Consider the following 27804-nt stretch of genomic DNA (forward strand, 5'->3'; position numbering starts at 1 on the left):
TTGTAAGCCCACAAAATCATTTATTTTTTTCGGTGTGTGCAAATGAAACATGTAAATCATATATAACAGCAATTAAAATACAGACGCCAACCCGTTCAGTAATGACGAAGTATTGGGACACATATCAAGTACGCTGGCAATCGCATGCAGTAGTTTTACATCGAGGTTCCATCCAGCAGTAGACACAGCATGGCTCAGAATAATTACAAGGCGTTTGTATTAATTGTACTAACCCGAATGTGCATTTAAACTGGTCTTTATTTAATCAGCGAGAGTTTGTGGTGCATCTCATTTGACACGGCTAACATCGGTGGTAAGGGATATCTCAACTGGTTCTAGGACTAACCCGTCGCTAACCTGCACTGGCAAACGCAAAGTATGCCTTGACACCAGTTCCCATACAAAAAATACCAATGGTTATCCATAGTCATGCAGGGTACAGAAGCATGTGCCGTGAATGAGCACCTATTAAGGCCTGCACAGAACACACGCAGCCACCTATGTTTACCAAGTGCCGATGATCACACGACGTACTGTGCTCATGTTAATGTTGAGTCAACCTAAAAGAGGGCCAGGACAGGTTCAGATACCACTTGGCCAGGGATCGAATTCGTGTTGCTGAGTTTCTTTAGCAGTGCGCTAACGACGATGCAACGACTCCCCCCCCCCCCGCCCCACTAGCATCTCACAGCTGTACGTGGCAGTCTGAATAAGTAGCGCACGCACACACAAACACGTACAAAAAAAATGTAGCATTGAATTATTCACGCTCTTAAAAAAAAACACTCAAGAAGACAAAACAGTCGTGGACGCAATTAAGGTAAGACCAACACGGGGATAATGCGGCGTGAAAATCGTCGGCTAAATTAAACGACTCGTGAGAAAGGGGGGAAATAGAACCGTTGACCTTTAAAAAATAAACCAAACATAAGCGGGAAAACAAGAGAAACGGGGCAGAGCATCCTACACATTCATCAGGCAGCCACCACTCTGCTGATGCCACTGCACAAGCCGAAAACCTCATCACGCATTCAGGCGCTTTGGTACGGCAAGCGAGGCAGATACGAACATTGTGGCACGCTATGATTTCTTTTTTTATCGTGGGCAAGTAGCTCTCCGGCGTGCTCTCGCATTGCACCGCGTGTTGTTGGGCACAATGTCCGACGTTTCAGCCCCACGTGCTGGGAAGCCGCACGTTCAATCCAGTTTCCCGAAGAAGCTCCCCTGGCACGTGGAGCAAAACGTCGGCCATTGTGCCGTACAACGCACGGCACAACCTGAAAACACATAGGCGAGTTGTTATGTAGAGCCATCGCAAAAATACCAACTCAGCAGGAATTCAATTATCTGAATATTTCCCCGGCCGTTGGTAGAGTGGAGGGTGACACGTGCCGAGTTGGGAAGCCATCCACAGTGAGGCATCCTGGATGCGGTGTGCAAGGTGTGGACATATTTTTTCAGGTCGGTATTCCAGATTAGACCCAGCCTTGATTTCAACCCAACGGAAGCCACACTCACTTTCTATACATTTACTCACCAAAACCATTTAAGCAACCTACTGACTCCTTAACGACATCGTTCACGAACCCACTCGGCAGCTGTTTTCAACAATCCACCCTTTCCAGCATGCATTACAACTTGCTCCAACTCCCGACAACAATCCATCGTCCCGCCAGACGTACACATTACCAAGTAACAAGGCAGCGATCAAGTTAGGTTGAATCATAATGCGTGCAAAAATGTGATAATAAAGGCATTTTTTTCAGATGGCTCAAGATTCCTATGAATTTCATCATACATTTAATCATATTCCAAGAGCAGAGAAGCCTCAGGGCAAACGCTGCCGGATTGGTATCAAAAATTAGTTTCAGTGGCGAACAGATTGAGAACATGAGCAGCGATCGGCTCCGCGATGAAATGGGAGCGTTATGCTTCGAGAATAGAATTACTACATTATCTGTCCGCGCAAAAACAAGAAAAACTGTGGACCGGTTTCGAAATTTTTTGGCTCTCGTCAGCAGAGCGAGCAAATCTCAGTTCGCGTTTGCCCGTGTAAACAAATGGCAAATGGTGCTGGAGTACAAAACGTGACAAGAATATATTTTCAGTAAGATGGGCAAAATTGCGTTTGACTTCGAATGGAGATTCATGCAAAAATGCCACGCTGAAAATGTTCCAATCTTCTTACCCCACCTCGTCCCACGAGCGAAAATGCCTCGAACAAACGACGGCAGCACAACAACGATCGCCACAACCAAGCAAGCACGGTTCAGTGGCAGTGTTTGCACAGACAAGCTACGCGCTATTACGTTATGCGCTATAGCAATTCTGCGGTTGCGCCGGTTCCGTACGCGGTGTTACGCCGCTGCTTAATCTACCCACCGCGCGTTGTTTCAGTATATTTCCTTATGTATTTTGTCCCCCAAGTGCTCTCTACGTTCGTATCGTGTTCAGCACAAGGTCCTAAGATGCGATGCTATATAGACTCACACACTGGCAATGCATATTTATTATAATTCAACCATACTACTTTGAAATATTAAGACGCAAAACTTGGTAAATGTATTGTGACCAGGCCGCCAGACAACCCAAGACTCTCTAACTTTACTGAAAATGTGACATTGCATTGATACTTGAAAAGTGGTCCATTGGATTATTTCAGATCCAGCAGAGGACGCCTTTTGGCCCATCCAATACACACCTCGTCTTGTCCGATAGAGAACTCGAGCATAATTTAATAAAGAACCTTCGTCTCATCTCATATGATACTGAACCATTTTCTTTACCCGACACAGAACCCTTAGCTCATTAGGATCACTAAATTCTACCGACTCACTTTCCTAATAATATAAAACCCTTGCAAACGCAAAGGAAGCATGCATTGTTAATCATACCTCACCGCAACGCACATGCAGCGTCAGCACCAACAAATCAGACATTCCTTACCGACCACAACCAAAGCTTTAGCTGAACACGTGCAGCTTTAAACAATTGCAGCTTTAAAAATACGTGGATTAGTTCCAGCGGGCCGCGAGCACACACACACACGCACACAGGCGGGCTACGTGTTGATAGGGATGCGTCCCTATTTAGCCGACGTGCAGGTGAGTGGCAGCAGCGGTAGTGTTACACGACGAGACGGAGGGACAGAGCGGGAACAGGATCGGGGTCGTCGTTACCACAGGGGTGGGGCCATGTTTCCCTTCCCGAGGCCCAATGGGACTTTCAATCTCGACGGCGGGCCACACCCCGTTGACGCGCAGACATCAGCGTTGTCCAATAGCAACGGGGAAAAATAACGACGTGCGTGCCGACCGAGAATAAAGAGGCTTTTGCAGTGACAGAATTCACTGGATGAGCTAAGATTACAAAGTGTTGTTGCCAGGTCAAAAATATTTCCCCTCTAGTACCTGATTAGTACTTTTTAATACCTTGCTGATCTCGCCAAGGATCATAAACCATCGAACCAAAGACGGTGGTCACCGCATCGCGCGCTTTCAGATGCGCTTCTGCGGCCGTCTGGAACGCTCTTCCTTCCGTTATTAGGAAACCACTGGAGCCATGTACTTTTAAAATCATCTAGATTGAAAACGTATCTATTTAGAACTGCTTTTTGTGTTTAGTTTGTTGCCCTCCCCCCCGCACGTCCGATGAGCACGGCTGGCTACATACGGTGCGAAAGAAGCTCAACATATATACATTAGTGCAGCTAAGGCTCTCGCATTCCCAAATGCTATTGTTTGTGGGCCGCCCTGTAGTGGTGGGTCCAATCTGGCCCAGCAGACCATATGACAAAGTCGCGGGCTATAGTTTCCCCACCCGCGTGTTATAACGTTAAGAGGGAAGAACAGAAGGGCAAGGCAGCGGAGTTCTTGGGTTACATTGGGAGAGGGAGCACCTCCGATTAGCACGGTCGGCTACCTACGGTGCGGAAGAAGTTCAACATACATACATACAATAGAGGGGATAGAAGGACGGTGTTATTTCAAGGTTAGAGGGAGCAGAAGAGAAAAGGAGTTTGGTAAGGGGCGTTACTGGCGGAGAAAGGGGAGGAACGCGAGGAAACGGAAGTTTGAGAGGAGTTACACGGCGGCGAGATGCGGCACAGTGGGGGCGACACGCCGAGCTAGGACAGCTTGGCAGACGCGAGGACGTCCTCCACGAGCCGCTTGTAGACCCACGCGTCTCCCTTGAGCCTCTGCCGCCTGATGCCCACGCCCTCGGGCTTGAGCAGCGAGCAAACCTCCAACTCGAACTGCATCGTGATCTTGCCAAAGTCCGACTGCGTCTGGCACTTGAGGGTGTACCTACGTGCATGCGTGCGAGTGTGCGCACGACAGTGTATGTGCGGGTGCGTGCGAGAGTGTGCCAGAGTGTATGTGCGAGAGTGTGCAGGTGTGTGCGAGAGTGCGCGCGGGTGTGTGCGCGGATGTGTGCGAGAGGTGTGCGACAGAGTGTGTTTGTGCGAGTTGGTGTGTGTGCGTGGGAGCATGAGTATGTGAGACATCTTTAGTCGAACACATTATGATTATCGTAACAGATAAATACGTCTTGGTGTTTTCAAGTTCCTCCATTGTAAAATTAGTACAAACAAATAGAGTGGACTGCATTGCCAGGAGAGCACAGGCATAACTCAAAAATCACTAAACATTTGTAATTCACGCTTAATTACATTATATTTGATGTATATATTATATATAGCATGAAGCTACAACCAAATCACCCAGAATGTGCTCAAGTGCTGAATGTGTGACCACCATACGTCAAACATGCAGCTGTTGTAGGCTGCTGTGGAGCTACATTGTGAACACAGGGCAATGCAGAAGGAAAATATTGCCCTCTACAACCTCATTAGTGCTGCTAAGACGCTTGCAGTAGAAGGATAAATAAATATAGTTTGGGGGCCGCTTCGAAATCTGGACAACTGTGAAAAAAAGCTTCACAGCTCATCGGATTCCTCCAGAATAAATACATATTCTGATTCTGAAAAAATATTATGAACTGTTGTCGCAGGCCGAATCCTCACCCCCGCCCTAACTACTACGCTACCATTCCCCCACCGGTACCCGCACGCACGCGGAGACAAACAACGAGTGCGTGGCCAGACACGCTCACCAGCTGGTGAACAGCATGCACCCCTACCCCTCTACACCCCCCACCCACCCACCCCCAACACCTCACTCGCTCTCGCGCCCCACCCACCCAACCACCAACCCGTCAGAGGGCAACAAATACATTAACCGCCGAGGTCAGCGAAGCGATTACCCTGAACAAAATAATTATGTGATGCCCCAGCGCATTGTGGGTAATACGTAAACAACATTGCGGACGCCGCCCTCGCCCATATAATAATACAGTGACCCTCCTGTTATCCTTAAAGCCTGCCGGAACTCATTAAACATTATCCAATATTTTGTTGCTGATAGGAACAGTGGCATTGCACAAGAAATTCAATTATTACACTCGGTTTTCTGCTCGTAAGACGAACCTCAAAGTGTTTGCCGCAGGTGCTGCATTTGTTCCATCATAGGCAGGGGCAGAGCCAGGATCTCAGGCCGGGGTGACATTCAACAAATTTTAATTTCAAGAATGATTAGAGAGTCAGGCTGTTGAACTAGACGCCATCGGTTGGCGACACACTCTGACAATGCAGTTGCACGGAGTCCGCCAGACCGAGTGTCGTACACTTATACGCAGAATGTCACCCCCCCTGGCTCCGCCTATGATCATAGGCGCGGTTTTTTTTTGGCAAATAAGAGGAGTCATCGTCAGGGAGTGGCAAAAAATTGTATCCTATTAACGTTTTTCCACAGGAATTTGTTCAAAAAGCCATGGTGGTGAGATGTTGGGCGCCGTGGTAACGAGTTCTTAACTCTCTCGCCTGGTATGCAGGTCGTGGGTTCCATCCCGACTCTGACGCCTATATAATTGGAGTTGGCATGTTCTCCCCGTGGTCGTGTGTATTATTCTCCAGGTCCTCTAATTTTTCCCACCATACTCTTTGGTTCTTTCGGTAAAGTCACGTAGGTATAAAATAAAATAAATTAAATCACGGCGTTTCGGGCGCAACACAAGCGTCCGTCATCAGGTGGGACAACCACAGCAAGAAAAATTGCTGAAGTGGGCAAAAGGGCTGCTGCAACAAGAGGCTATATAAAACTTAAAATCTAATTTTTCCCCACCATGTTTAGAAACGACGTGCAATTAGAGCATTTGGCTGCTATACATCTCCACGTGATAAGCCGGTTCATTGAGCTATCATTTGTGGCCAAATAGCTTCTGAAAAAGAGCTACATAGCTCAGTGGGCCTTACCTGATAACATAAAAATTGTTTAAATAGTTTTAGTTTAAGCCACTCCCTGCTGATGAAGCTGGCCCAGTGTTTGACTCGTTTAAATGAATGGCATTGGGCTGTGGTGTCGAGTGACATGCCAGCTGCCGGCCTATATGAGTTGGCGCCGGTTCAAGTTGTAGGTTCAGGTTTATTTCGCTCAACAAGGCGAGAACAAAAGAGGCCAGCACAGACTCGACTGCAAGAGTGACCTGGAGTCACCAAATTGACAAACGCAATTACAAATAAAATCACAACAGTACAGCGATGAAGCAAATAGAAATCGGCACGAAAATAAACGCAAACAAAGCATCATTAGGCAGGAGGCGATGAAGTATGGGGCGAGTTGGGCTCACCCCTTCTGCTGGAAGTCGATGTGCTTCTGCGGCAAGACCCGCACCAACTCTGCGAGCACCTGCTCGGCACTGAGGCTCCCCGTGGGAGTCACGTTGTAGTGGTACTGCCAACAAGCCACGCGGGGCACAGTGTGGGAGGAGGGGGAGAACACAGGGTTGGCACAAAGATCCCCTGTATAGCCTTAACAGACTGTAGGGGCGAGGGCTGTTTATGAGCAGCACCTATGACGGCCGGCACGGCACACGAGGGAGCGGGTGGCCAGCACCATGCCCGGCCGCCTTTGTCTCCTCAGTGGCGTTTACGCACTGCACCAGGTACTAATTTGTGTCTGATGTTTACACAAATGGCGCCACGCATCATGAAAGGCTCAGTTGATCTAGGCGAGGTCCAGGACCAGTTCTGCTATTTGCCACTCTCTCACACACGTACACTCATGCATATATATATACACATACAACAAAGACAAAGGTCCACTGGTTTAGCCTTCATCCCAGTATTTCTAGGAGACGCTGTACAAAAACGCAGCAATGCCTCCTCTGGTCGAGAAAGAATATCAGTGGGTGCCCGTGTGTGATTTAAATCAAGGAAAAGTATATTTAGAGGCGGCACGCATGGGTGAGCGCTGAGATAGAACGAGGCAGTCACCCCCAACCGTGGCAACATCATCATCGCCATCATTGCCAGGATGCGGGCAGAGAGATAAGGGAAGAATTAAGGACATCAGACAACGAATTGGGGTACAAAGTGTCGTGTAAGAAGCAAGCAGGGAAAGACCAAGATGGAATGGCCACGTGATGCGGAGAGTGAGGAGGGATACATCCCATTTAGAATTTTTAAAACAGAGATTTAGAGGAAAAGGGAGAGGAAGAGCAAAGATGAGATGCGAGCATAAAACAACAAATAGGGGACACTTTGACAGTAGCTGTGGTTACAACAATTGAGGGGTGACTTCGACAGACCAAGAGTGGAGACCCTGGGCCAGCTAAAACCCCTAAGCAGCGAGGGGACAGCAAAGGAGGAGGAGGGTGGATGGAGGTGGAGAGGAGGAGGTGGTGGGGGATTTAGTTGGGGCCACACAGCCCCATCCCCGCCCCGGCGATGACCTGCCCTTATTTCACATCTCTCGCCACGCCGCTCTACTCTAAATGCAAACTCCCACTCCCTGCCCCTCTTATTGACTAATAACCCGGCAAAAGAGATTGAAATCTAGTTGGTAGCTAGACGGTATGTATTGTATCTTTTCGGTTTCAAATAAGTAAGCATATATATGTGTGTGTGGTCTATTTCGTTTTATTATTTTATTTTGGCCAGTTTCATCTCCCTGTGCTTTCATAAAAAAAAAAATGGGGCTCCGGAGCGGTGTAATGAAATGTAAAAGATCTATCTCTAAGCTCTCGAAGCCTCCCCCCTCCCTCCCTCCCTCCCGCGAATAATACTTCAGAGATGGTATTTATGGTTTGTTTTAGAGAAAGATAGTTCTGAAAATGTGAGCCCTTGATAGGAATCTTTCATGCCTTCTTGGACGCATAATTGATGCGTCACACACACAGGCACACGTTCAAAAGACAAATACGCCTGGATAGCCGACATAAGTTGTAGGGGCAAGTGCTATAAGCTAGCACCTGTGAACTCCGCACGGCACGTGCGGTGGTAGGTGACCAGTACCATATACACGCACGGACACACACATACACACACATGCAAGAAAGTGCACACACATGCAAGTGCACATACATCTGCAGATGCGCACACACTCCTATGTGTACACAAGCTTTTGTGCACAAAGACAAAGATCCCCCGTGTAGCCCATAAAGGCAGTTTGGGGCAGGTGCTGTTCGCGAGTAGCACGTATGAAGGCCAACACGGTACACGAGGTGGCAGGTAGCCAGCACCTTGCCTGTAGTGCACACACAAACACATGCATGCGCACACATACACACACATACTGGCACATACGCGTGCATGCATGCACACATGCACGCATGGGGGCACACACACAGCGAAGCAGAGCGGCTTGTAAAAGGTCTAGAATTCATGATGGCACAATCATATGTGAAGGTCAACCAGTGAATCCAGAGGTCAAAAAGAGCAAAGATCCCCTATTTTGCCTTTAATAGACTGTTGAGGCAAGTGCTGTTAGCGAGCACCTATGAAGGCCGGCATGGCGCATGAGGTTTGTGGGTGGCCAGCACGCCTGACTGCCTTTATCTCCCCAGTGGTGATGTTTACACACCACACCAGGTACTCATTTGAGGCTGAGTCGACCTCGGGGAGGCCCATACCAGGTTCAGATAATCGTCACCGGTTTTGGGTGTGAGCAGGAATCGAACTCGGGTCGCCGGGTTCGTAGCGCAGCGCGCTAACTGCTAGACCACCACTACACCATTGCTCCCCACAGAGGAACAGAGGAACACTCTTTTGCACATGACACACAAAAACAATAGTCTGCAGAGAATGTTGGTGAGCACTAATCAGCACGTGAATGAACGAGTCGAGTCGCGTGTTGATGACACAGTAATTCTTTGTACTCACGATACTCATTAAAGTCACATGGGATGAACTTACCATTATTGGACATTTGTAAAAAAAAGCTTTATGTCCCATCAGATTTCTCCAGTATGAACAAATATTCTGATTGTGATTAGCCTCACATTCTGGCCCTGCTTGACCCCGAGGCAGATTCAGCTGACTTGTGAAGTCAGCGTATCACGGTTTGGTTCCGACTCGGCGCAGCAAAGAGCCAGTGGGAAAAACTCCAGTGGCACTGCTATTGCCTCGTGCTAGCTGGGACCAAATGCGGAAAAGCGACTAAAGGAACATAGGGAACATAAGGAACATACACACCATGATCACGTGAACTCCGGTTCCCGCAGCAGTGGCTTTTGGCTGGCCATCGAACAAAGACGGTCACCATATCGCACACGTTCAGATGCGCTTCTGCGGTCGTCTGGAACGCCCCTTCCTTCCGATATTAGTAAGCCACTGGAGTGATGCACTTTTAAATCATCTAGATTGACAAACTCATTTATTTATTAGAACGTTTTTTTTGTGTTTAGTTCATTGTCCTTCCCCCGCACCTCCGATTAGCACGGCTGGCTAAGTACAAAGGGCGAGGAATGCCGATGCGCGTCTCTCCAGCGTCCCGTCTCTCGTCTCACCCGCGTGCGCCGGGGAAGGTCCCGCGCCGAGCCGCGCCGCTTGCTGGGCGTCAGCGCCGCCAGCACGCGGTCGATGCCGCGCTCCAGGCTCCCGAAAACCTTCCCCCCGCGCCGCGTCTTGGAGCCACCGGCGGCACCGCCGCCGCCGCTCGCTACGACTCCTCCACCGGTGGCGACGGCAGCGGCAGAGCCACGTTCAGTGTCGGACCCCGAAGACCCGAATCTGCTGACCAATAATTCACTTTCATTCGCGATTTAAAGGTGTTGGTAACATTTTTGCCACCTCACGTGGTACCAACAGGTCGAATATTTGGTGCGTGCCCATGGACTCTCCCGCATATGAACGGTGTTCCACGAGCAGTTGTCAATCAGAAACCATGCTCATTACACGCAACATGCTTGCCACAAATTAACCACACAATAGCTTGCTGATCTGGTCAAGGAGCATAAACCAACACGCAAACTCCGGTCATCCTCGCAGCGGCGGCTTGTCGCGAACCATGGGACAAAGACGGTCACCGCATCCTGCACTTTCTGGTGCACTTCTGCGGCCGTCTGGAATGCTCTTCCTTCCAATATTAGGAAGCCACTGGGAGCTGTGCACTTTTAAATCTAGATTGAAAACTAATTTCTTTAGAACTGCTTTTTGTGTTTAGTTTGTTGTCCTTCCCCCGCCCATCCGATTAGCAAGGCTGGCTACGCACGGTGCGAAATAAGATCATACATAGAGATGTAAGTACAACGTGCATTTGTTGCGTGCCCGAAACCGTAACAAACATCTTAAAAGATCGCAGGATTACAAACGGGAACAAGAGGGAACGGGACGGTCGCAAGCGTTGGGGAGGAAGAAGAAAGCATGTATGCATGTTGGACTTCTTTCACACCGTACGTAGCCAACTGTGATTGTCAGAGGTGCAAGGGAAGGACGACAAAACTAAACATCAAAATGTATTCTAAATAAATGAGTAAACGATTAAGGGGGTGGGGGGAGGAGTGGGTTCCAAAGGCACGGGGGTTGACGAGGAAGGTTTTGAGGGAGAGACTTGAAAGCAGAGAGATGGGACCAGGCGGAGTTGCCTGGCAAGGGAGTTACAGAGGTTGGGGGGCAGAGCGGCTTAAAGAGTGCCCATCGGTGTGACTCCTACAATCACCGTGGCGTACCCAGCTCACGCGAAAGGACTCCGCAGGTAATGAGGACATCGGGAGGGGAGGTGGAAGCGCACTCTTGCTTTTAGGACTTGTTTTTCATCTCTATGTTTTGGGAAAGCCTTTTATCAATTTGTCCGGTTTTCAATCGTGGAAGTCAATAACAGCTCTACAACTTTATATTGGATCATCATTAGGAAAGTTACAGACGAACAAAGTTACTACATCAATGCGTTCAACTTGTGTTAAAAAGTGATACAAAAGTGTAAATGGTTTCCTTTTGAAGCGGCCATATTCTGTTTACAATACCGAGCCAGCGGTGGAAATTACATTCCTATGGAGGAGGCTAGTCCATTAAACAATCACTGTGAACTTCAGCGCCAAGTGTTACTGATTATATCGATCCCTTCGGGGACGATGGGTCAAATTGACTCACGATAGGGGTTTGAACCTACAACATACCGAGTGCGAGCCTATTCCCCGTGGCTTACACGGGGTGTAGGAATGAGACAATTATTTTTACTCTTATGAAATACTTTGAACGCAATCTCTTTTAGCCGCTCTGCATTAATTTGTTTTATGATAATTACTTGTCGAGGTCTTAAACTTAATGCATTTCGCTCGCGTAAATAATGTCGCCGGTTCATAACATCCGTTTTCAAATGTATAGCTGGGGGTTACGCACCGAGACCTACGTTATGAATTGTGCAATATAAATAAAGTGATGACGACCAGTTCCCAATTGGCTCTCCGTGGCTAAATAGTGGACGCAAGTTGATGTACGGCCCTTCTGTCTCTACAATGGAATTGGCCAAACATCGCAATACAGGACCCTCCAGTAGAGAGTCGAGACGCATATTTCCTTAGAAAATAAATAACATTCACATTCCACGCGCGGGTGTGCAAAGTTTCAAGTTTGTTTTGTTTAACCAGGTGAGTACCCAACAGACCAGGATGCATCTCATTTGTTAGTGACCTGGGGCATCAGACTGCCACTAGGGGGGCGATGATAGCTCCGTGTAATCCCAACTGAGTAATTTGCGAATAATTTTCGAATTTGTAAAATTTGAACCCTGACGCCGGCACGCGATGGCCAACTCTTGCGGGACATTTAAAGTTCAGTGAAGCAGACGGCGCGTAGTCTTGGCATTGTCACGGATAACACACCTGCAGTCATGTATGTATGTATGTTCAACTTCTTTCACACCATACGTAGCCAACTGCGCTAATCCAAGGTAATCAGGGCGGCCACTGGATTTAAACAGTGAACCTCCGCAACAAACGGAAAACGTGCAGATGCAGCAGAATAGAGAATTGTTACTGGACAAGTGGTCGGGGGGAGGGGGGGGGGAAGAGCAAGAGGGGCCAGGCAAGTAGAAGGCACCAGCCACAAAAGCAATTAACGTTCGTAAACACACACGGTGGCTCACGTCCCAGCTAATAGCTCAAGAAACCACAAGAAATTTAAAAGGGGAGAAAATGTCATGCGCCAGCCAGCTTGGCTGTCTTGTTCTTTCTGGTTTTTGTAGCGGTGGTACTCCTGCTACTGTGTTGGTACCACATGCGTTGGGGGGGGGGGGGGGGGGGGCACACTCACTTGCGGTCTGGACTCAACTGTGGGGCCACGCGCAGCCGCTCACACTGGGGGTCACCACGCCTGGATACAAGCGGAGAAGAATCCCCCTGTCCTGAAACGGCAAAAAAATGTCACACGTTTAGGTCCCATGGACAAAACGGCGAGCAACCGTTTCCTTACCGAGGTCCGAATTGGAACTTTCAATACCTTTGGCGAGATAAACACCCCGGTGTTACTCAATGGCAACGCAAAAAATGATGTGAGTGCTGACTGAGCATAGAGGCCATTTACAGTGTCAGAAGTGACTGAGCGCTAAGATGTAACACAGTGTGGGCCAGATCAAAAATATTCCCCTCCAGTAGCCGATTAGTGCAGCTAAGACACTCGCTGGCTATGAATAATTATATCAATCGTTGGCCATTCCGAAGTCATAAGTTTCATGTGGCCCTGGGCCGTATGAAATTAAGTCCTGGGCCTTATTCAGCCCACAGGGAACAGGTTTCCCACCCCTGCTATAGACTCTGCAAGCGCCATTAGCGAGCACCCATTAAATCCACAACAGCAAATGGTGCGGGGGTAAGGCGGCCAGTATCACGCTCACAAGTCTGTCTTTGCCTGCTTATATACGAGTGTTCACACAATGCACTCGGTACTCATATTAAGCCTGATTCAACCTCAGGGAGGTCCAGGCCCAGGTTCAGATGTCTGAACCTGGCCCCGGACCATTTTATTACCCTGACATTTTACAACGGCAACACTTTCAAATGTCTTCCCAATTATATTCCAACTGTGCCATCAGCGCCGTGTCAGAAGATTAATAAAATAAAATAATGGCACTGTGCAGCGAGGAGTGCATCACTCCACGTGAGAAAGTGGCACCAAAATATGACGGCCCAGAATTGCATCTCCAGTCCCTTCAATCGGCCCCTTTATCTAGACTAGTGGCACACATTTTATGCCGGGCAAAGCGCGTCAATCGCACGCCATGCAAACGGAATTGTTTAAGTTAGCCAAATTAATTATTAAATACAGTCATTTCGAGAAATAACTGGTAGCGGGGCCAAGACCATCAACTCATTACACTTGAAAATCTTCTTAAATCACGGGCGGATGAAATCCACACTCAAACCCAGACTCAAACCAGGAATCTCAGCTGTGCTCCCGACCCCTAAACCACCTCCACTTTAAAAATTGGTAACGCTGGTAGCTTCATCAGTCCGCAATTTTAAGTAAAAATGTCCTTACTCTTTAGCTCGTATGCAGGTTCACGCATAGAATTGCAAACGATGAGATATTCACACAATGCAACTGACACTACGTTTTCATCGTCGACTTCAGCTGCTAAACTGCCTGAATTTTACAAATAACTTTGGCGCCACCCGTTGACAATCCGGTGCCATAGCAGGGAAATAGGCAGTCCTTGAGACCCACCTCCTAGTCTACAAGTACTCTGTTCTTATACAAATAGACATTGCACCTCACATGCCTGATGATTACTAAACACGTCCCACGTGATGTAGAGGGATCTGATCCCCTACGTTTTTAGAACTGCGGTTTTTAAAACTACTTTTTGTCTTTAATTTGTTGTCCTTCCCCTCCGATTAGCACGGTTGGCTAAATACGGTGCGAAAGAAGTTTAACATGCATCCATTTCAACGCGTGTATACGCCGTTCTCTACATCATATGGGACACGCACCTGAGTAGCAATGAGTTCATACATGCAATTTATCATCACTACCAGCATATCACCAACAGCGATCACTCAATGTGCACCAGCCATAAGGAAAAATGGGATCTAAGTGTATTATTGTCACCGTCTTTTCTAATACAGTGACCGCCACTATGAATACAGCTGATGTACTAATAAAAAATACTATGCGCCGAGTGTTTCAGCGTAGATGATAACGATCCTGTGACGTCATTCGGCAGCATGGTCTAAATTCCGCAAATAACCCACGGACGACTCGATTAGAATATCCCACAGCAATCATCACCCGCGACGGCGAAAAAGTAAAACTAAACTATTATTATTATTTTACCAAGTAAGGCCCACTGAGCTGTCTAGCTCTTATTCAGAAGCGACCTGGCCACAAATGGTAGCTCAATGAAGTGGCTTATCTCGTGGAAATGTATAGCAACCAAATACTCTAAATGTACTTTGATTCTACTCCAAATATACAGCAGGCATCAGGGTTGGGATAGAATCTATGACCTCCTGTATACCAGGCGAGGGAGTTAACATCTCGCCACCATGGCATGAAAAAACTTAGCAGGAACTACCTAGAAAAGAGTCTCGAGACCTCCGAGAGACTTTTCCTTTAACAAACCAGCATGACAGAGAATATAATAATCAATCAACAGATGCCCAAGCCTTTCTGAAATTTCTCCAGTTTTCCCAGCACACCACGGAGCGCAGTGCCATCTCTACCTACAAGTCAGCCCGGCTTTTGCCAACGCTTGCTAAGAGCCGTACCGCGTATGTACGTTTGTATTTTAAACTTCGTTCGCACCATACAGTCAACCGTGCTAATCGGAGGTGCGGGAGAAGGACAACAAACTAAATGCAAAAAGCAGCTCCAAGGAAATAAGTTTTCAACATAATGAGCACGGCTCAGCCACGAACTCTTCACCAACTCAGCGCCGTCGGCTGCGTTCGTACCCTGCGGTGCGTGCCACGACGCCACCACCTCCTTCACCCATGCCGGAGTCCTCGTCACCGCTTTCCTCTCCGAGTCCGATTCGGCTACGGCACCGGCCCGGCACGTCGGGGAACCCGGCGTGAGGGCGACGAGCGTGGAGGGCTTCCCGGCCTGCGCCGGCGTTGATCGCGGAGTGGCGGCATTCCCTTTCCCACCGGGCGTTTTGCGTTTGAGTGGCGATGATGCAGAGGAAAGAGACGACGTAGAGGAGGATGACGATGAGGAAGTGCTGGGTTTGGGAGGGCGGGCGTGGGGAACGTTCTCCTTGCCGCCGGGCCTCGTCGCCGCTGCCGGGGCGGTAGCTCGGGCCCGTCGCGGTTGTGCCACGTCGTACTCCGTGGTCTCGGATTTGGGTCGGGGCTTCTTGGCCTAAGAAGGATGGAGGTCACAGGTCAACGAGAACGGTCGCTCTGAGGTGTCAATGGGAAATCTGTTTTGATTTGACCTCTTACATTTCAGCCAGCATCAATCCACCAGTAAATGAAGGCTTGACAAAGCCATGCCGGTCATTGTTTTTTTTTTTACATACTTCACCACACTGGTCAGTGCAGGTTGAAGACTGGGAGGGTAGGACCTATTATTAAATGATGCCAAGGACAAACGCATTTTGAAAAGCATTGCCTGATCCATCTGTTGGAGTTTCATGGTTTGCACGATTTACTACACACCCAGCGACCCCAGTTCGCTCACGGCTAACACCAGTGGCATGGTGTTGTAAACATTGCCATTGGGGGAGACAAAGACGGCCGGGGGTGGTACTGGCTGGCCACCCATCCCATCCCGTGCCGTGCCGGCCTTCATAGGTGCTACTTGCTAGCAACACTTGCCCCAACAGTCTTTTCGGGGAGATCTTTGTCTCTATACGTGCACGTGTTTGCGTGCGAATACAAGTGTAGTGTGTGTGTGCGCGCACACGCGCACATCCATACCGGCGGTCGGCCTGAGCAATGCCTCTCCCTTCTGAAGGGGCAGTCGTCAAAGTAAGAGTCGGCGTCGTCAAAGTCCATGGAGCCAAACACATACGGCGTGTCCTCTGACTCATCCTCCTGCTCCACGCCGTCTCCTCCCTCCTCGCCCCCTCCGCCAGGTGGTGCCATGAACGCCAGCGCCTTTCTTGACTGCGGGACAGTAAAGACCGATAAAACAATGACGGTGATGACGACAAGGAAGACAATGACGAAGAAATGACGGTACGTCTCGCGCACTTCGGCATGCGTGCTTTCATAACCCTTAATACGCTTCATGTGTCAGCGTTCTATTACAATGACGATAACGGATTAAAAAATAATCATCGCACAACACGCACACGCAATCAATAAAGCACCACACACACACAAACACATGCAATGATACAGAAATTATCTAAGGAAATAAGCACCAGTGTGAGATCATGTTTGCAAGTATGTTTGAGTGCATACTATTAAAAAACTATTTTTAAAACGACCTAAACAATTGTTTTTTACCAGAAAAGGCCGACTAAGCTATGTATCTATGTCGAACGTTTTGTCACACCGTACGTAGCCAACAGTGCTAATCGGAGGTGCTAATCGGAGCTTTATAGCTATTTTTAGAAGTGCCCTGGCCACAAATGATAGCTCAACGAAGTAGCTTATCTTGTGGAAATACATAGCAGCCAAATGCTCAAAACGCAACGATGTTGATTCCTAACGTGGAGGGAAAAACCGGAGAGCCCGGAGAAAAATCCACGCGACCACGGGGAGTGAGACACTGCAAACTCCAAATATACAGCAGGTGTGTCATCAGGGTCGGAATCAAACCCGCGCGATCCCGTATACGAGGCAGTTAACATCTCGCCACCCCGGGCGTACAAGCGCATGCAAGCGTGCTAGTCAGCGTGCGTGCGTGCGTGCGAGCGCACCTTGTTGGCGCGTGCGTGTGGCGTAGAGGCGACGCGCACGCGGGGGCAGGAGCGGGGGGCGGTGACACCCGGGGGCATCAAACGCACGGGGCGGCCCGACGCCTTCTTGGCGAGCAGCAGCAGGTAGCAGGCTGTGAACTCGTCGTAGCACCACTGCAACAAAGACAAAAAAATCCCCCATATAGCCTTAACAGACTGTTGGGGCAAGTGCTGTTCGTAAACGCAACTGCAAAAAACAAAGACATACACTTCATACATGCACCTCCGACATGTAAACGGCTGCAATTTTTCCAACTAATTGGAAGTGATGTGTCCACAGCTCTTGTGTCAGGCTAGGTGCACTTGTGCATAGGCTACGTTAAATTTTGAAGGCTCACTGGCATGTGGTCACGGGACAAACCCAGGTGTTATGGGTTGACCGAGGTGACTGGAAGGTGCACCACCTGTGATCCCCACCCGCTGTTTTAACTACCTGGTGCTCTGCATTGTTGTAAGCGCCACTCCTCTGCTCTCCATTGTTGGAGGGCAGTTGCCTCCAACTGCCCAGTAGCGTCCTTTACGAGTCTCCTCCACAGAAACAAATCTTAACACCACTGGTGCCAATCAACAACGCATCATCGAATCTCCTCTCGTTAAGCCCTCTCTATCCGACCAAACCTAAGCCGCTTTGTGGACATGCAATGGTCTACGATGCCTGCGTCAAAGTGTGTGCACAATTTCTTATTTTCAATGAACCGATGTTTCAGCCTAAACCACTGCCACCGTCACACGATGGACGCACCTCCGAGACCAGCTCTGCCGTCCGCTGCTTGGACTTCTTGACGAAGACGGCGAGTTCCGTCACGCAGTCCTCGTCCACGTGAAGCAGCTGGCACGGGCACAGAGCACGAAGCCGCGTCACTTGAACGGACCACTGCGAGGACAACGCCTACGTTTACGGCGTTTTTTTTTTATTAACGTCCAGTTAAAAAATTGTAAAAATGTTCACGATTTTATCGCGATCGTGATATGACTGTCATGTCACGAAACGGAAGTGGTCCATCCAGATCTCTGGCAAAGCAGGACAACACCGAACGTGTCAGCGAATGGCTCACAGTAGAGGGCACTGCTTTCCCATAATCGAGAGCTGACGTCAATAGCCTGATGGATCAGAAGCGCGAGAGAGAGTGTGTGGACGGGAGTTACCGGGAACTTGCTGTGCCACTCTACGGGACAGCCATAGCCGCTCATTAGCCAAGGGTGACCTAGAAGATGTCTCACGGCCAAGCGACGCGTCGGGTCCACCTATGTGATCACACACACGGAACAGCAAAATACAAAGATCCCCCACATGTAGTCATACAGACAGTTGGGGGACAAGCGCTGTCAGCCAGCACCTATCAAGGCTGGAACGGCGCACAAGGGGTGACGTGGCCAGCACCAAAGCCGGCCACTTTTGTCTCCTTAATGCTGATGTTTACACACACAGCAACAGGTAATCATTTAAGGACGAGTCAACTTCAGAGCAGTTCAGATAAGCAGCACTAATATTAGCCATGGCTAGAAATAAAAATTCAGGTTGCCAGAATCACCAGTGATATTATACCGGTTTGTACCGCAGTCTACTAACCACCGCCCCACCTCACATTTACTTTCATACACTCACGCACATGTATGCGCAACCGCCCAAACAGCAATGTACACACGTGCATATATTTAAGCATGTACGCACACACACACAGTGGCACTCTTGCTTACTGGCTTACTTAAGAAACGTAGCCTGTGGGTTAACAACTCAAACAGCCATAATAATGATTATATTACTGGTCGCGAAAACATGTGTTAAACTTAAAACATTATCGATGAGCATGGCCACACCGCAAGGGCATCCCACAGCAGCTCACACAAACCTTCACCTGCAGGAGTCGGTCTAGGAGTGTAGCGAGCACTCACCTGGAGGAGTTGGTCTAGGAGTGTAGCGAGCACTCACCTGCAGGAGTTGGTCTAGGAGTGTAACGAGCACTCACCTGGAGGAGTTGGTCTAGGAGTGTAGCAAGCACTCACCTGCAGGAGTTGGTCTAGGAGTGTAGCAAGCACTCACCTGCAGGAGTTGGTCAAGGAGTGTAGCGAGCACTCACCTGGAGGAGTTGGTCTAGGAGTGTAACGAGCACTCACCTGCAGGAGCTGGTCTAGGAATGTAGCGAGCACTCACCTGCAGGAGTTGGTCGAGGAGTGTAATGCTCTCGCGTGACAGCCACTTGGGAATCTCGTACTTCCCCCTCTGAACAAAGGAAATCAAGTTTCTCACGTTAACAAACATCATCATCGTCGTCATTTTCATACCACTAGAGATTTATTCAGATGTTTTAAAAGATAGATGTCTTTCAAGTCCGCATCCTTGCTAACGTGTTAGCTCTTATCTATTACAACTTTAATGGTGCTGTTTGTTGCTGGCCGCTTTAGAGCCTTTGGGCCTGTGTTCAGCAACTGTGATAATATTTTAGTTTTCTTATCGGGCGCCATGATGGTGAGATGTTAACTACCTCACCTGGTATGCAGGAGGTCGTGGGTTCGATCCCGATCCTCACACCTGTATATTTGGAATTCGCATGTTCTCCCCATGGTCGTGTAAATTTTTTCTGGTCCTCCGGTTGTTTCCCTCCACATTAAGAAATGAGCATATAGAGTATTTGGCTGATGTAAATTTCCACGTAATAAGCCACTCCGTTGAGCTACCATTTGTGGTTGGGTCGCTATATAGTTGAGGCCTTCCCTGGTAAAATAAAAATAGTAAAAAAAAACTTAAATGTCAGAGTCAGAGATCCACACACACCTGGATCTTGCGATACAATGCCATCACGTTGTCATCATCAAACGGGAGGAAGCCACAGAGGAGGGCGTAGAGCAGAACACCCATGCTCCACAGGTCAGCCTGTACGACTCACACATAAACGCGCAAGATAAAGTTCCCCCATATAGCCTTAACAGATTTTGGGGCAAGTGCTGTTAGCGAGCACCAATGAACAAAGACAACAGAGGATACGGTGAAGCTGTGTTAATGCACGCATCTTAATGTTAGACGCACCCACTTTACGTTAAATTATTTAAAATACTGTACTCAACACTCGTGTGCAGCAGTAAACTTTAACACAAATTATATAGGGTACAATAAGATACAGTACACGATAAGAAATCACCAAAATACTGTACACATATAATATATTTTACTCGACAGTATGATACATTCCTTTACGCGCGGCGCAAAGTAGTTCGCGTACCGGCTAGGTGGAGGCGAAGGCCGAAGCGACAATTGCGAGAAAGGACGGGTGACGCAGTCATGCGACGTGTGGGTTGAGGCAACGCAAATCGGGTAGCGGTATTAATAACGTGACGGCGTACAGTCTGTTCTCCTATAACGGCGTGTGTTTTCATCATGCAAATTGGATATAACGCAGTTGAGTGCACAGGACTACGTCGCGCGAGTAGGAATAAGCGGTTGTACGGCTGCCTCGGCGTAGCGTCACACAAGGCGGGATGCTGCTGGATGCTTCAGGATGCTGCCCACACGCCTCAATCTTTGTTCAGCCTGCGCACGCATCTCTCGTGTTATCGCGGACTGTGCTTTACCCTATATAATATATTATTTAGAACTCGATTTTTCCACAACGCGGTGTTCTTGAGGAACGCAACTACCGCGTTACAGGAGAACAGACTGTCCTCTATTTGTGAAATGACGTAAAAAGGGAATACGTAAATCGTTGTGCACGTGTTTCGTACCTCCGAGCCACAGTAGGGCTTTCCCTGTATGAGCTCTGGTGCAGCATACGCCGGGCTGCCACAACAGGTCTCCAGGTGGCAATCCAGCCCGCCCTGCAACCACGACGCACCATGCCAGCACAGCCATACCACCAGCTCAGCAGCGTACGCTACAAACTTGGTGTCATCACACAGACACGTTGCCACACGGGCCAACACTCACGCTATACTCTCACTCGCAACCGCTCCACTGTTATACACCACCAGCACAGACACAACCCCACCACCACTAATATACCGGAACACAACCACGCCAACATTAAATGCACCCCACCACTCTATACAGGCACAAACAACACAAGCTAACAACAAAGATCCACAACCACACAAGCACTTTACAGATAACGATCACACTAAAACAATCCCACAACCACACCACTACCGGCACACAGACATAAACAACACAACCACCGCGTCACTATAAAGAGACCCATCCCACCACGTATCCTCACCCCCTCCATCGCCCCCACCCCTTGCCCCCCCCCCCACCTTGGGACGAGCGCAGAGCCCGAAATCGATGAGCTTGAGGTTGTGGTTCTCATCGATGAGGAGGTTCTCCTGCAGGAGGAGTCACAGTCAGAAATCAGAACCTTTATTCATCCTGGAGGAATCCAATGAGCTATGAAGCTCTTTTTCACGGATGTCCAGCAGTTACAAAGCGGGAGAGTGAACCTCACACGTTGTTTTTCCCACGGCCAATCTTGATCCAAGCATGGTCTTTCAGGTCGTGCTGCGTGTTGACAATTCTTCTGTCAAGCTTTCACCACGCACCACTGCAGGAATCTTAAAAAGTTAACGATGCCCACTGGGAAAAGGCATGTGCTCAACAAGCGGCCTAATTAGGAAGACCATGCACTTGTGTGTGGAAGAGTGATTAAAGAGCGATGTAGAGCGAAAAGGACAGAATGTTTAATATAAAGTCTTTTTTTTTTTATTATTCTTGGTTCTCTCGGTAAAGTCACGTAGAAGGGACACAATAAAATAATTTTTATTATTTTATTGTTTCCCTTCTACGTGACTTACCGAAAGAACCAAGAATATGAACCCCTGCAGTCACGAAAGCTTTAAATCAAAATTTGTTTTTATTATCATTATTACAACTTAGAGATGGAACCAGCTCACTTCCAAGGGTGCAAAAAAGGACAGGTAGGACATACAAACTGGCGGACGGCACAGTGGAATGGAAGGACCATACCACAGGACACAAGCAAAGAAGAATGGAAGGAGAGGGAAAATTAAGGAGATGGAGACAGCAACAGAAAGACACGGAATGAGGAACAGAAAGACAGAGACAGAAGGATGGACGGATGGACAAAGGTGGCCAGTGAACACAGCCTCGTGTGCCTCTCACCGGCTTGAGGTCACGGTGTGCGAATCCCTGGCTGTGGACGTAGGCGATGGCCGACACGATCTGCCGGAAGAAGACACGTGCCTCCTCCTCGGGCAAGCGGTCCCGCGCGATGATGTAATCGAATAGCTCCCCGCCCGGGCAGTACTGTGGGACAGGCACACGCCGTGACTCTCCGGCAATGCTGCGCCTGGCGAATCTACGGGGCAAAATATTTTAACCAAGCCTCGTTAGTAATTAAGCTTTTCTTTACATCATTCGCTGAGATAGCTCTAGGTTATCTGGCTTTTTCTCACACAAAGCCAAACACTCATTAATGTATTTGGCCAAACGCCCCAATGTAACACACCTTCCTGACAACATAGCCTTGACATTCAGTGAGGCTTTCCTGGGAAAACGAAGGCCATTATCATCAGTAATGGACTCTCTCTGGAAGGGGACGTGGGCAGTGACTCACTACTGGTGACTGTTTCTCACCTCCAGCACCATGAAGATTTTCGTCTTTGTCTCGATCACCTGGTAGAGACGACACACGTGCTGGTGGCTCAGGCTCTTCATGGCTTCTATCTCGGTCTTCACTCGTGGCAAATCATCCTGCACACACACACATCCACACAGATTGCTCATGCAGTCTTAAAGATTGTGGCAAGTGCTGTTCAGAAGCACCTATTGAAGTTTCCATGTTACACGAGAAAGTGGCCACACCTACGCCCAGCCACCTTTGTCTTCACAGTGCTGATGTTTGCGCACTCCACCAGGTACTCATTTAAGACGGAGTCGACCTACAAGAGGCCCAGGACAAGTTCGGTTCAGTTGCCACTAATTTTACCCATGGGTGATAACTTAAATCGCGCAGTAGCACAGCGCATGAACCACTATGCCAATTTTGCTCACACACACTAACCTTAAAAATGTATTTTGTATGATAGACACGAGGGACAAGCACTGTTAGAGAACCAAGATTATGGTCAGGATTGCACACAAAAGGAATATTATAGCCATAATCACTCATGGTCAGTCACCTCTATCTCCACAGTTGACACATAGCACCTGGTACTCAATTCCAGCTGAATTGACCTACAGGAGTCCCAGGCCTGATTGGGATTACAATTACCACCGACGTGTATGGCCAGGAATGAAAACGAAGGGCGCACAGATCGTGGTACGACAGGCTAACCATTACATCACCACTTCAACTCAACAAGTGTTGTTGAATGTAATTGCATGACTCTCAGGGAAAGCGCTGGTGTGTGGAGTGCAGAGCAAAACACACACACACGCACATACCCCAAGCTCAGCCTTGTCCATGATTTTGATGGCCACCTTCTCCCCCGTGAGCAAGTGACGCGCGACCTTAACCTTGGCAAACCCACCTGGGGACAGGGGTGAGCGGGAGAGGGGGGCAAAAAACAACGTGAGCATTCGTGAAAATGTACCAAAAAAGTGCTCATCCGTGACCCCAAACCGTGATCCCGAATTGTGGCGATTCATAGACTCGCAGGGAGCATTAAGTTAGACTTGGTAGCTGGTGCGGGAGACACAGGGAGGAGGGTAGGTGAGTAAAAGATGCGGAAGGGTAGATGGGCGCAAGGTTGTTGCAGGAATAGCACATGGGAAGAAAGGTGATGAACATGGAAGCACCAGGGTGGAGAGCGAGAGGCAGGCCTAGAAAGAGGTGGATGCAAATGGTGAACCAGAATATGAAAGATTGTTGAGTGGGTGCGGAGTAGCCCAGGACTGGAATGAAAGACTAACCATTTCAATTTCTTTTATTTTACCAGGTAAGGCCCACTGAGCTGTATAGCTCTTTTTCAGAAACGACCTGGTCATAAATGATAGCACAACAAAGTGGATTATCGCGTGAAATTTTATAGTAGCTTAATACGCATTGTTCTAAATGGGGAAGGAAAAACCAGAGGACCCGGAGTAAAATCCACACAACCACAGGGAGAGAGAACACGCAAACTCCAAATATACAGGCATCAGGGGCGGGATTAAATCCACGACCTCCTGTATACCAGGCAAGGTAGTTAACATCTCACCACTGTGGCACTCCCTGAATGAGCAAGAGGACCGGGAAGGCAGACCTCACATGAGTGGGAAGTGGTGAGCAAGGATATGAAGGCCTCTAGAGTGAACGTGGAAATGACCCAGGACAGGAATGAGTGGGGGAATAGGACGAGGAAGGCAGGCCCCGTACGAACGGGGAAAATGCCAGGAATAGCAGAAAGGCGGCACGGGGAGCAGTCGCCTTGCCTGAGCCGATGGTCTCCCTGAGCTCGTAGAGACGTAGCAGCTCCTCGTAGTCATCCTGGGCCGTCATGGCGTCGTCCCCCCACGTGTCGCTCCAGCAGTGAAACCCGGGGCAGTGAGGTGTGGGAGCAGCACTGCAGTCCTGGTTGATTCACAAGAATGCAGCTGTTAGCAACCTTTAAAATTGTAACTTATTTTGGTTCGCTACTTTGGGGATGTTTGGACAATGCCATTAATGCGTTTTTCTTCATGTGGGAGCAAGCCGGAGTGCCTGGAGAAAACCCACCACATCATTGGAGGCGATAACACAAGGGCCTGCACAGATAGTCAAGCATCCATTGCTGCATTGCTATCTTCTGGCCACCTCAACACCACAAAATGCTCAAATGAGGATGGGTAAAGTGATCATTTCTCTTTTACAACCCTGAGCCAGTTGTTGAAATTCCACATTCCAATGACAGGGACAAGACACACCATAGAACAACCACTTTGGCCTTCCCAGAAATTGGTACTCATTGTATATGAGGGGTTGTTCGGGGGCGCCTATGGCGGCCCCTCGCAACCATTCACGGCCTTCGGCCAGGAAAGTCACAAAAAAACTGCATACGAACGACACATTCACGCAAGCACCCGATGCTCCGTTTTGAAGTTTTAAAATGAAACATCTTTGAACTAGATTATTGTATTTCTTCATTAAAAGCTTATATCATTTTACACCTGGAAGACTTCATTGAAAACGACATTTCGTGTGAATTTTTCTCTCGTCGATAAGTAGATGGCCTTGCTTGGGGGGTTCGGTTCGATGCGAACTTTCACCTGTTTGGGATTGCGGGATCGAGATAAGGCGACATAGAGCTGGCCGTGTGAGAAGACCGCCGTCTGCAGATCGATTCCAAAGTAATCGAAAGTCTGTTCCTGCGCTTCCGTCGTTCATGATGGAAAGTGCAGCGTTCGTCACAGATAAAGTTGTGCGCTTATATAAGAGTAGACCCCGGAGAGTTAAAGGGCTGAGAGCAATGTGTTCTGATCACAGGGAAGCCCTTTTTAAAACTAGTTTCTCCGAATACAGGGAAACAAAAACACACAAGTTTCCGTGGCCAGTTCGCAGTTGGTTGTTCTATCCCAGGGGTCGGAAACCTTTGGCTCCGGAACCACACGCGGCTGTTTAAGGACAGCTTCGTGACGTTATTCACACACATTGCGGCTCATGAAATATTGAGCTTTTTTTTACAGAATAAATAAAATGTCTCAAAAAAAATCACTCGTCCATCTGAATAACTGCCAAATCGCTCTCCGTGGTCCTTACGTTAAAAAAAACAAATGCCACTTTTTTCAAATTTTCTTGCTGTGGTTTTCACACCTGATGATGATTGCTTGTGTTGCAGTCGAAACGTCGTAAGAATTTTGTTGTTTTATATTTTTATTATTTTATTGTTTCCCTTCTACGTGACTTTACCGAAAGAACCAAGAATGTCTCTTCTTGTTATTTTGGTTGCCAACTTCTGTTCTATACAAGCCAACAATTTACTCAGCCTGATCAGGTGTCAATACTCTGGGTCGCGATTGAATAACCGATTTTGTTCACTTTGTGGAGAATGTAGCGGCCTCTGGTGGCTGGTCGGGTCACGTGAAACCTTTCCACGACATGCGGCAAAGTCAGCTAATACAATCGACTCGCGTGACACACGCGATTCGATGCGTGATGTTTTGTGAACTTAACGATAACTGACAGCATTGCTTGGCGATGCTGCGTTGACAGAGGTGCATAAGCACAAACAATAAAACATCTCAACACGTTTGTCAACAACACTGCAGCCTTAAAATGAAAAGTATATTACAGACGACGTTTCGGCCAATGCCCCCCTTTCAAATCACATAGAGAGGCCAGAGAGATATACTGGATAATAAGAGTTGGAGACTGCTGAGAATTGTGAATCGCTATGCTCCGAAAAAAGTGGTGCAGTCCGGTCCGGTTTGTGTCTCTTTAATTTCCCCTGGAGAGGTGATAGCGATAATGATGGCTTTGTTGACCCTGACTGGGACTCAAACTCATGTTTACAAGACTTAGAAGCTTGCTTCTCGATAAGATTATCTTTAATTACCCAGCTCCGATTCGAATCGCAACAATTCCATACACTTGTCACGACAGTCATCTGTTCGGGACGGGCGCACGTACGTATAGCAGTATTTTTTGTCAATCCACTGCTGGATGAAGGCCTACATGTAAACGCACGGTTGTTGTCAGCTAACCCCCACGCCGTGAAGGTCGTGGTGAAGTTCATGTTATCATACTTCCCCACTCTGGTAAATGACGTAAACAGAACTGCATGATATATTACTCAAAATAAAGGTTTTGAGGTTAGATCGCGTAAGTGTAAATGTGTCGTAACGCTGCACCACCCGACACAGCCATCAAGATGCGTCACGTAAACAAAACGTGGCAATCAGTTACCACGTCAGGCCCACTAACTGGCACGTTCTGTTAACGTGACAAATGTTAGTGGCTGTCGGGTGGTGGAGGGTTAACGACACACTTTATACTTACGCGATCTAACCTCAAACCCCCTTGATTAAAATTGTTCGCTAAAGCCTACACACGTTAACATATATCACTATGCATTAATCACCGATCGTTAACCGCGATGAAGCCTTCCCCACGCCGTTCACTTGTTACAGACGCTTGCTGGCCCATGAATTCCTTCACCGCGCCGGTCAGCCTCCGTGCTACTGCCGCCGCATCGCGCGAAATGCGATGCGGCGTCTTACGGCGTCAGCCGAAGATTAATGGCACCGATTTTACCGGTAACAACCTCGCAGGCTCCCCGCGAGACGACGATCCTGCCCGATTTCCCGGCTCCGTCTCCCCTCCGTTGGTGGTTCCTTGGACGCCCGCTCGCCCGCTCGCCCGCCCGCTCGCTCGCTCGTCTGAGGCGCTGCAGTGCTGGATGGAGCCCGGCACACGTTTAAAAAACACCGCGTAAAAAGGGGCGATTCTTACCCGTGCGTCTGCGCCGCGTAGTTTGTAGCTGTAAGGCGCGCTGGTTTAATGTTATTTTTGTCGATTGATTCGGTGATGTTTTACCGTCGAGTTTTGAGATTTCGTGAAATTTTGAGGGGGGGGGAATTTTTTGTATCTTTTTTCAAAAAGCGGAAAAACCGACGCGCGGTACGAACCGACCAATCAGCGCGCGGCGCGGGGCCTCACGGGGGACTCTACCATTCCTCGAACACACGGAGGGGGTGGGAGGGTAGCAAGCAAGA

The 27804-nt window shown here is 48.6% G+C and overlaps 1 protein-coding gene across 4 annotated transcripts; it reads right to left on the reverse strand.

Moving 5' to 3' along the window:
- Positions 1-27773, reverse strand: MELK (maternal embryonic leucine zipper kinase). 4 transcript variants are annotated; one of them, XM_032969440.2, is made up of 18 exons: positions 27542-27773; positions 24547-24685; positions 23578-23663; positions 22768-22884; positions 22294-22437; positions 21432-21500; positions 20904-20996; positions 19960-20058; positions 19339-19407; positions 18333-18431; positions 17929-18015; positions 17148-17300; positions 16198-16386; positions 15229-15637; positions 12590-12680; positions 9847-10069; positions 6688-6791; positions 1-4307 (listed from the first exon to the last, which is right to left on the reverse strand). In XM_032969440.2, exons 2-18 carry the CDS (start codon positions 24611-24613, stop codon positions 4127-4129), a joined length of 2280 nt encoding a protein of 759 aa, XP_032825331.2. In that variant the 5' UTR covers positions 24614-24685; positions 27542-27773; the 3' UTR covers positions 1-4126. The 4 variants fall into 4 exon arrangements, with proteins under 4 accessions (XP_032825331.2, XP_032825327.2, XP_032825328.2 ...); XM_032969436.2 differs by having other exon boundaries at positions 9847-10072; XM_032969437.2 differs by lacking the exon at positions 27542-27773 and adding an exon at positions 27344-27534 and having other exon boundaries at positions 9847-10072.
- Positions 27774-27804: the final 31 nt, after the last annotated feature.

The sequence above is a fragment of the Petromyzon marinus genome, chromosome 41 (assembly GCF_048934315.1).
Source record: "Petromyzon marinus isolate PM22_M1 ecotype Great Lakes invasive population chromosome 41, UKy_Petmar_22M1.pri1.0, whole genome shotgun sequence".
Classification (NCBI taxonomy): domain Eukaryota; kingdom Metazoa; phylum Chordata; class Hyperoartia; order Petromyzontiformes; family Petromyzontidae; genus Petromyzon; species Petromyzon marinus.